This window comes from Misgurnus anguillicaudatus, chromosome 6, assembly GCF_027580225.2.
Source record: "Misgurnus anguillicaudatus chromosome 6, ASM2758022v2, whole genome shotgun sequence".
Classification (NCBI taxonomy): domain Eukaryota; kingdom Metazoa; phylum Chordata; class Actinopteri; order Cypriniformes; family Cobitidae; genus Misgurnus; species Misgurnus anguillicaudatus.
Window position 1 is genome coordinate 7,787,231 of NC_073342.2, and position 11,305 is coordinate 7,798,535.

The 11,305-nt window shown below is 35.8% G+C and overlaps 1 protein-coding gene across 1 annotated transcript; it reads left to right on the top strand.

Annotated features, from left to right (window-relative positions):
• The first annotated feature begins 296 nt into the window (after positions 1 to 296).
• Positions 297 to 7,299, top strand: LOC141364268 (uncharacterized). Its single transcript, XM_073868445.1, has 9 exons — positions 297 to 484; positions 964 to 1,043; positions 1,127 to 1,261; positions 3,088 to 3,250; positions 4,038 to 4,545; positions 5,572 to 5,627; positions 6,282 to 6,349; positions 7,023 to 7,066; positions 7,154 to 7,299. Exons 2-9 carry the CDS (start codon positions 969 to 971, stop codon positions 7,218 to 7,220), a joined length of 1,116 nt encoding a protein of 371 aa, XP_073724546.1. The 5' UTR covers positions 297 to 484; positions 964 to 968; the 3' UTR covers positions 7,221 to 7,299.
• Positions 7,300 to 11,305: the final 4,006 nt, after the last annotated feature.

Sequence of the window (11,305 nt, forward strand, 5' to 3'; positions counted from 1 at the left end):
ATTATACACTGAGCTGTATCGGACGATTGTTTTTACAGTTTAATTCTAAACAATCCGTTTCAGACGCGGAAACAAAAGCTTCCAGACGCTTTATTAATTCAAAGTTTAAACAGCTGTGCTGCTTGTAGTTAAATATGAAAGCTGTCTGGTTTGTTTAATTTGTTTACTGCTTTTTGGCTTGTGTTCTATATAATATATTAATAAAAATATTTAAATATCTCCGTGCTGCTTCACTGTTGTGATTGCTTTTGGAATATTTAAAGTATAAACTTTATTAATAATAATAAATACATCATTTTAGTACTTCGCTGCTTCAGGAACCGCCCACTCCCGCTTGGAAACCAATCAAATGTTAAAACATCTTTCGCGTCCTTATCATTGTCCCGCCCCCTTATTGGACGGTACACGGTAGTTCAGTACAACCTGGAGAGCACGTGCGTGGTTGAAGAAGCTGCCAATCATATTATCAGGATAGGATACAAAAGTAATGTTAAGTATTTCGCAAAATTAGTTCTTGTTCATACAAATTATTGTAAATGCAATACTAATAACGTCCGCCCTTGTGCGTTAATGTTGTTTGCATCACACGTTATTGGCTGAAGTGAGCATGCGCAAGTATGCTTACAGTTGTCAGGCGATTTAGTCTTAAAAAAAATATTTAAAAAAAAAAACTGTTTGGGTAAAAATTTGTTTAAAGGTCAGCTGTGCGTAAGGATTACTTTTTATTGATACATCATATGTTTGATTACGTTTTAATTAATCCCACTTATGTCCGTGCAAGGCATTACGTGTAGATCACAGATGTTTGGATTTTTATTGACACAATCATCATCACGTACTAAAACTGTGTTTATACTGGCCAACCTTTAAATCGTCTTGATGATAACAAAGTAGTTTTAAGTGGCTTGTAAGTTTTTCTGTTATGATATCAAGTTTAGTCATTTTGTGTTCTTTTTCTTGTAGTCAAAATGCCAGGTTCAACTATTCGGCAATGTCCCCACTGCCAGAACAAAATGAATTGCAGAAACCGGCGCTGTGTCAAGGTGATTGTGTGTAATTCACACATTTTCTTTACATTGTATTGCTTCTTTTGATACACAATGTATTTCTGTTTCTCTTTCTGTAGTGTGGAAAACTGCTTGATTTTAAAAACAGACAATCCGTGCGGTTGGCAAAGTTTCGAGCCCAAGCCAGTCAGTGGGCAAAAACAACTATTAAGTCTCGGAATCAGTCCAATGTCCTTGACAATTTAGCTGTCATGGTAAGTAAATTTCAACACCCTAATTTTAGTACCTCACACTTTGTTGTTAACCAAAATCATTTATACAAGTGGCTATATTATTTAAAGGCACACGCCATATTTTGGATTTTAGCTTATTCACCGTATTCCCCAGAGTAAGATAAGTCGATACATACCTTTTTCCTCTCCGTGCGTCCTGTAACTCTGTCTGACGCAGCCACCGCTAGCTTAGCTTAGCAAAAAGACTGGAAGTAAATGGCTCCAGCTAGCATACTGCTCCCAATAAGTGACAAAATAATGCAAACATTTTCCTATAAATATGTTGTGATTTGTATAGTCACACTGTGTACAAATAACAAGGTGATATGAGACACAGCCATCTTTTAACAGTATACATACTGGGAACTATATTCTCAGAAGATGAAGCACTGCTACTTGGGCGGAGTGATTTGCACAACTTTGACCGAACTCTCTGCTCCTCACCAGAGGGCTTCTCGGGTGCTGCCGCCCTCGTAGCAGTCCTTCGCCTTCTGAGAATATAGTTTCCTGTATGTATACTGTTAAAGGTGCAGTGTGTAAATTTTAGCGGCATCTAGCGGTAAGGTTGCAAATTGCAACCAAGAGCTCAATTCACAGCTCACCCCTTGCTTTGAAATGCATAGAGAAGCTACGGTAGCTGCCAAAGGACAAACATGTCATCATTTAAAACAACTTAGTAAAAAAGTTTGCCCATTAAGAGCTTCTGTAGACACATGGTGGCACAAAATGGCGACTTCCATGTAAGAGGACCCTCAGTGTATGTAGGTAAAAACGTCTTATTCTAAGGTAACAAAAACAATACAGTTTATTATTAAAGGTCTTTATAGACCACTGATAATATAGTTTTGTATATTATTTTGCATTTCTCTCAAGAGATTCTCCTAAAAATTACACACTGCACCTTTAAAAGATGGCCGTGTCTCATATGACCTTGTTATTTGGACACAGTGTGACTATACAAATCACAACATATTTATAGGAAAATGTTTGTGTTATTTTGTCACTTATTGGGAGCAGTATGCTAGCTGGAGCCATTTACTTCCAGTCTTTGTGCTAAGCTAAACTAGCGGTGGATGCGTCAGACAGAGTTACAGGACGCACGGGGATGAAAAAGGTGTGTATGGACCTATCCAACTCTGTGGGACACGGTGAACAAGCTAAAATCCCAAAATATGGGCGTGATCCTTTAAAGATGTTTTCCATACATGTACAGATAAAACCAATTCATATTATTGCCATTGATGTGCCAGATTTAAATGGGCAGAGATCATTAGCAGTTGGTAAAATCATATATCACTGCAGCTGCAATTGAGAGCTGTAGTTGCTATAGAAAGTAGAAACTACTGCACATGCGCTTTAACTAAGTCAAAACAAAATATACAGTTTTGAACTTAGTTTGCACTTATGACACAAATCATATGACCCAGATCATGTCAGATTTTATTGCAGTTTTGGAATATGTTATTTAAGTTTAAGTTTGGCAAGTAAATATCAGTTAAACTTGCATAACCAAGCTGCCTAAATTTATCTTCGGCAGAAGCCATGATTTATCTATTTTGAAATAAGTCTGCTTGTATTTATGGATGTATGGTTGACAAGAATTCAGGTTTTATTTGTAAATATTGTTGAAGGTTGTATGGAAAATAAAAGTCTGGACATTTTTAAATTTCTCTGTTTTTGTGTTTAACCAAGAAAAAGCATGTTGGCGTAAAGTGACATGGGGCTTAGCAGATTTTTTAGCGGTTACTTTCACAATTAATATGAACCATTTAATAACATGTTTACTGTTTGACATTCTTAAATTTTAGATGGAAAAGCTTAAAGCCCTTGGTTACCTTCCAGTTCTTTTACTGGGAAAATCATCCAAGGCCCAAAAATGGACAGCAGAGGTCCAATGCCCATTTGAGTTCCCACCTGAGGGCCATGGAGTGATTGAAAAAATGCTCATACTATTTGAGCATATTTTACAGGGTAAAACCTATTGGCAAGCACTGGCACAAGTTTTTCTAATATTTTAATGATTACAGTAAGCTCTGTATCTATTTCTGTTAAACTGCACTTTTTTGTTGTTTTTTATGTATTTTAAAGGGTTAGTTTACCCCAAACTTACAATTTTATCATAAATCAATTACCCATGTGTCGTTCTAAACAACCAAGTCCTTCGATTGTCTTCCAAACACATTTTTAGATATTTTGATGAAAACTTGTGACTGTCCCATAGACTGCAGTTTCATTTTCACAATCAAGCCCAGAAAAGAATGAAAGACATTGCCAAAAAGGTCCTTGTTCCATCAGTCGTTCAATAATAATATTATGAAGTTTTCTTGTTTGTGCAAGAAAACAAAACAAATTCGACAATTTGTTCTCCTGCTTGGTTGTTCAGTGCGCGTTCACGACGTCACCTGCTAACTTAGTTGCCAACGTACACAGGTCACATCAGCAGCATGCTTTTCTTTGCACATAAAAGTGTTTTCTAATTGCTTCATAATAGTATTATTGAACTACTGATGGACCTTTCTAGCGATGCCTTTGATTCTTTTCTTGGCTTGATTGTGAAAATCAAACTGCAGCCTATGATACAGACACAAGCCTCCCAGTTTTCATCAAAAATATCTAAAAATGTGTTTTGAAGACAATCGAAGGACTTGGTGGTTTAGAACGACAGGGTAAAGGATTTATGATAAAACTATAATTTTGGGGTGAACTAACCCTGTAATATGAATTTAATGCTGCTTTTTTCAAAAATGTTTTTTTTAAGGTTTTAGTCCAGAAAAAGAGCTTGAGGTCACAGAAGGTGATAAGGCAGAAGGTCAGGACTTGAACAAGACCATAGAGGATGAAGAGGACATTATATTGAAGAACAATATAGAAGTGGAAATATTGGAGGATGAAGAGCAGATGGAAGAACAACAGATAGAAAGTGGCAAGGGAGAATCAGATACTCAAGAGGGAGAACCAAAAAACCAAGAGGTCACGGGCGATGAGGCAGAAAGTCAGGACTTGAAAGGGACTGTAGAGGATGAAGAGGACATTCTGTTTGAGAACAAAGTAGATGTGGAAATATTGGAGGAGGAAGAGCAGATTGAAGAACAACAGAGTGGGGAGAGAGAACCAGGGATTGAGAGAAAAAACGCTGAACAGGAAAAAAGGGTGAAAAGAAAGATTAGAGCACTTGAGATGGAGGAAAGGAGAGAAATGGGGAGAAGAGAGAATAATATAGAAACAGGTGCACATATAAATGAGGAAGTCATATTGGAAGCAGATTGGTGAGTATAAGAAGAGGTGAAGCAAAGACATAGATATAGGAAAACATTGCACTCCATTTACTTAAGAATAGATGAAAGTGTAATGCACAATATGGCAAATTATACCTGCTTTCTGAATATGCTAGTTGTTGATTAGAAAAGTAATCATGTAATTTCAGATGTTGTTAGAAGCTGTTGTTGCTATAGACTGTTTCAGCAGTAACAACATAAACAAGCAGCTTTCGTGGTCAACACGTAACTTCCGGTAAACTCCGCTAAGAAAAAATAACAACAAAGGCCTTTTAAAGTAGTTTATTTATATAACAAGCAAAATAAACAACACTTAGATTACGTAGGAAACCAAAACATTTGTTATTATCAAAGAGGTATTTGTTCAAGAGTTCAGTTTAGCAACTAGTCAGACCATTAAAAAACTGAAACCAGAAGCGTAATTGTCTCACCATACGTGCGTCTATAGAAACAGACAGTATAGTACAGGGGTTTTTAAACCTGTTCTAGATGACACCTACTGTAGTCCTGCACATTTTGCGTGTCTTCCTCATCAGACACACCTGATTCAAATCTTCAGCTTGTTAGTAGAGACTGCAACACCTGAACTGGGTGTGTAATGTATCTGAATGAGGTGTGTCACAAACGGGAGACATACAAAATGTGCAGTATTAGTGGTCCTCTAGGACAGGTTTGAAAACCCCTTGCGTAGTATACTGTCTAGAATGAAAAGTAAGCATTTTTAACTCCCTTTAAACACGAGAAACAAAGGTTATAAAACTATAAAGTTGTTGTCAGATTTATAAGTGATTTCAAATATGAAATTTGAAAGTTTTCCCATTTAAAGAGATAGGAGCTGCACTTGCATGCCCGAGAGGCATTTTAGAAATGACCGAACTGATGATCAAAGTGACATGACTTGTCATAAAGGGACTTTGGGTAAAACCATTAGAATAAAAATTTGAACTTGGGCTCAGTGAAAACTGTTCTTTGACATACACTTGAACTAATGCTAAAAACTTTTTACTTTCTTTACAGCAAATCAGCTGTCAACATGGTTGCAAAAAGAAAGCGGAGAAAAAAGATGGACACAGGTATTTAATGTTATACAATATAGTTAGTGGTAACAATTAAGAAAAAGACTTTGATTAATTGCATCAGGTATGTTTGATGAGAGTTGGAGCAAAACTGTAGAGCTGTGGCCCTCCAGGTACTGAGTTTGAGACCAGTGGTTTAGCTCCTTAGCACTGCTTAAGGGATAGTTCACCCAAAAATTCTGTCATCATTTACTCACCCTCATGTTGTTACAAACCTGTATAAAATTCGTTGTTCTGCTGAACACAAAGGAAGATATTTTGAGAAATGTTTGTAACCAAACCATTTGTGGACCCCATTTACTAGTATTCTTTTTTCCTACTTTGGAAGTCAATGGGGTCCATGAACAGTTTGGTTACAAACATTTCTCAAAATATCTTCCTTTGTGTTCAGCAGAACAAATACATGCAAACAGGTTTGTAACAACACGAGGGTGAGTAAATGATGAAATGGGTGAACTATCCCTTTAACTGTTGCATGTAATCCATTTGGAAAGTTCTTATACTATTGATGTTTATATTTGTTATTTAGATTTAAATGTTTTTTAATGTTTAAAGATTATTTTACATTTGAACTTTTAGACATTCTCCATTCACTTTATTTACTAATTGAGCAATTCATTTCTAACCAAATGTTACTTTTGTCAATTTCAGAATGTCAATTTCATGAGGCTCTGGACGTATTTCCTGTGGAATCTTTTTCAAAAAGGCGTGTCAGAAAGGTTTGAATTAATCAGTATATACAGTCTGTTAATGTTTTGTTCCATAATACTGGTGACCTTTTTATGTACAGTAAATTAATTTATATAATTCCTAATAAAAAAGTAAAATATTTATGTTTTTGGATCATTCTTAGCATAATTTCTATAATAATAAACTTAGGATAAAATATCTGGCTCTGTTGTAATGTTAAAAACTCCACATATAATGCATGCTAGTGTGAAGGGTACTTTATTGCTAAATTTACATCTAGAATGGACTTCTTAATTGCTTAGTCCTAAGTGCATGGCATTGGACTCATTACAGTATGTGCAAAAGAGCATGAGTTTGAAGAGCACACGCCAGTGAAGAATTGTAAATTGATATAATAATGGCTTTTACGGTGTACTGTGAATATATCATAATCTAACTATATAACATGTAGGCCTGCTGTCCTGGAAAGAGTTTAGATTAATCCAGAAATAGGTTATAGTTATATTATAGTTATATTAAGGCATATATTAAGTAGTTTTAACAAACATACCTTAAAAGAAACAATACTGGTGTGCATCTTGAGACAAAATTTTTGAGTTATGTTAAATGCTTTGAAAATGTAGTGATGATGTAATGATGTGTAGGGATGGAAATTGTAAAGTTATTTTTGTAATTGGCTCTGTTTTCTTACCTAATTCACAGGGACGTAAAGAGGTTTTGGTGCATTGGCAGCCATGTCCATCCTGGTAAATAAACCTACATGCCAATTTAATTCACCACTGTACTCTTATTAGTTATTAATTGTTGTAATTTTTTTACAATTTTTTTCCCAGTAAGAAGACATGGCCGCCCACCTGGGAGCCTGAAGATCATGTTCAAATTACCCTCACTCAGTGTTAACTACAGTACATTACTGGTACATGATGGGTTTTTTCCACCGTTTTTATTTCTAGTAAACAAATAAAGGTTTAAAATTTTACTATGTGCAACTTTGTCTTTCATTTACATCTTTTAACTATAAAAAACACCAAGTTTTTATATTTTAAAGGTGTAGCGGAGGATTTTCTCGAATTTTAGAAAAGAACCGCCTTCTCCACTTTTTTGAAAAATGCAATTGCGCAACACTCCTGATTGACAACTAGGAGGACCAATAGTCTTCTTGATCCACACGGAAAAAGAAAATCCTCCACAATACCTTTAAATATCTAGATGCTGGAGCTTATTTCAGCTACCTAAGGTCAGAAGAGGTGACCAGTCTGTCACAATGATGACACAGAATAATAGCCAATAGTTTCTGAATAACCATACTTGCATGTTTTTGGAGTGAGAAGACTTCTGCGCCCAGAGGAAACCAACAGCAACAATGGGAAAACCACCTACTACGAATCTCTCAAGGAAGTGTGAAGTCATTTGTAGACTTGCATAGTAACTGTTTAATACAAGCCTTTTGTGTGTATATACAGTGAATTAGTCTATTTACACACTATAACATAGAAAACCATCCTTCTAAATGGACCTAGTGAGTGAGTTGAGTAACACTTCTGCATTCATGGATATTTAGTAAAACCATAGTAAAATTGTCAAATATAACCCTTGTATAGTCAAACAATGCTTTTAATAATACAAAACAGATGTTTTTAACAAATAATGGTGCCTACACATCCCTTTTGAGCAAACTTTTTTGTGTGTGTGTTAAGATTCAAGAGAATTGTATGGTAATAAATGCAGATGAAAAATGAAAAGCTTTCTATGTCACAGATAATTGCACTACACAAGACCTTGCAATGCAGATAGAGTAAAGATGTAGGGTAGGCCTATGTAATGTCAGCACCAAAAGTAGTGGGCAACATAATAGGGCGGTTTTCCAGACAGGGCTTATATAGCCCAGACTTAACTGTATGTGTGAGCTGCCTTAATTTAAATCATTAAATCTTAGCATAGATCAGTGCCATTGTTTTGTCTCAAAATGCAAACCACTACTGTTATAGTAAGGTATGTTTGTAGGCCTAGTCCTGGATTAACCCTTACAGAAAAGTAACATGAATTTCACATGTGAAACGTGTATTTTTTGGATATTTAGTGTGAATCCCACGTGAAACACATGTGAGACCAATGTGATCACATGTGAAATCAGTGGATCACATGATGGGACATGTTGTCCACATGTGATTACATGTAAAAAATTGTCACCACATTATGCACATGCACGTCACATGGGATTCACACAAAAATGACCAAAAACACACATTTCACATGTGAAATTGATGTTGTTCACATTAAAAAAACGTGAAATCCATGTGGGTTTTTTGTAAGGGACTGTAAACCCTGTCTGGAAAACTTCCCCAAAGAGTGTCTCGGAGGCAGTTTTATTTATTTGCCATGCTGTAATATGTTTTCAGTCTCAGATAAAAAAAACTGAGGCCATGGAGGTCACCTGTCCTAAATATTTTAGCTCCAACCCTACTCCAACATGCCTGCCTCTAATTTTTAGGTAGCCCTGAACAACTTGATTAGCAGGTTCATGTGTGTTTGACTGGGGTTGTAGCTGAAATCTGCAGGACATGTGCCCTCCAGGAATAGGGGTTGGAGTCCAATAAACACCCTGGGCCACGTTTCCCAGCCAAGGTTTAGATTAATCCAAGACTAGGGCTAGTTATATTAGGATATATTGGCCTGTTTTAAAGACAAGGCTTAGCTAAAGCCAAGACTAGGCCTTAGTTAAATTAAGATGCATCTTTTATAAACAATTGTCTTAGAAAAAGATGGCGTTTATCTTAAGACAAATCAATGCCACTGGGATATTTTAAGATCTGTCAGTGCAAGTTGTTTTCAGTTGAGACAGCCAAACATGTGTTTTAGTCTAGGACTATCCTTAAACCTTGTCTGTGAAACCAGTGGCCGGTTGCATAAACATAGTCATGACGTTAAGACTAACTAGCAATTAGTTAGTAATTAGTCTTATTATTTGGATTTAAATTAGACCAATCTACCTTTCTATGCAACATACTTAAAACAGGTATGATCAGTCTTGAAGAAAAAAATTCATGACTTACTTTTACGACTAGTCTAAAAGTTTTATGCAACCGGCCACAGGGGATTATGTATTATATTAGCATAGCATATATTATGTTTAAAAACATACCTTACAAAAAAACAATACTAGTGTGCATCTTGAGACAAAACAATGATCGCCTACTGATATATGTTCGAGCAAGATGTTTTTAAATTAAGGCACCTTAAACATGCTTTTTAGTGTGGGACAAGGATAAACCCTGTCTGGGAAACTGTCCCTATCAGTTTTAAACTCACTCTGAATCCTCCACAAAATAATGAAAACAATTCTAAAGCTTGTAGTAAACTCTATAAAAGACTATGTATGTATGTGTGTAGCTGTCCAACCTGCCAAAGGTAAGATTTATCAATAATTTCTAAGTGATTCAAGATGCCAGAGAATGGGTTTGATAAAAGAGAAGCTCCAACATCCTTATCCAGCGTGGGGTCCTGCTTGTGATACATATCTCATGCTTTCACATTCTTCCAGTCAAAAGGATCAAAGAAAGAGTGTCATTGTATTTAACAATTTAATAGCTCTAATATAAATCAGTATTAATTCAAATGAACTGGTCTTAACAATATTAATTAAACATTAATTGATTATAGCATACAACAGGAAAAATCTCTTAACCAATATACTTATTTTAAATTATTGTTATATTTATAAACATTGATAAAATCGGCCACTTTCAGAGTGAAGTTTTACATTTTCTTTGTTATACATTAGGACAACTCTAATCCTAACCCAAAGTATTATTCATAGAAGGCTAATTCAACATGTGGGACAAGACAACTATATACAGGGACCTATATACAGGGACTTGCTCTATTACCTAACATTCAATTTTTACATAATTTTAATGTATGTTATTTCATACTATTTTAAAGTATTTATTCAGCTGAATTGTATGTATTAGTCAAAATAGAATATACTGCAGAATTCTCTGCTGTCAGGGACAGAAGACAACGGAGACAGATGTAAAACAGAATTAAAAGTTTATTGAGAGATATGGTAAATGTGTAATGATGAGTTGAGGCACTCCAGGTATCCAGAGGCACACAAAAACACTCCAGCGCCAGCCGTTGTAATCCGAGAATCCAAAGTACTCCTAAACACAGATGACGATGAAATAGAATCCTCTAAAGGGCAGAGAGAGAGAGAGAGAGTCAGGTTAATCCACACAATATACAAACAGCATAAAGCGATGGGACCGGACAGTGAACGTGTGCCTGTGGATGGCTTTTACGGAATAAAAATTCAGGTGAGTGATCTGGTGAAGAACCTGGCTGATCTGTGACACATGCACACTACATGCACAACCTGCCTGAACTGAGTTAAAGACAAGACTGGGACTATACATGTATTTTATTTAGCTTACAGTTGGAAAGAACATGCATTCAGTGCATTTGTTGTACTATGCTTGGGATGAAATGCTTGCAGTGAAACACAGGTAAAGAGTCTCAAACACACTAAAGAGATTTAAAAATACTATTCATAACATATATGTACTGCTTTTTATTATTATTTCCCATTAGGATGTGGAAATATTTAACACATATGTTAATATGTTTCTCAAAGTGAAAAATAGCAGCTTATAAAATAGTTATTTTAAAGGAATAGTTCACCCAAAAACTCTCAATTCTGTCATCATTTACTCACTCTCATGTTGTTACAAACCTGTATAAATTTCTTTGTTCTGCTGAACACGACTGAAGATATTTTGAGGAATGTTTTTAATCAAACAGTTCGTGAGCCCCAGTCACTTCCATAGAATTCTTTTTTCCAACTATGGAAGTGAATGGGGCTCACGAACGGTTTTATTACGAACACCGCTCAAAACATCCCCAGTCGTGCTCATCAGAACAAAGAAATCCACACAGGTCTCCAACAACATGAGAGTGAGCAAACGACGACAGAACTCCTGTCTCCG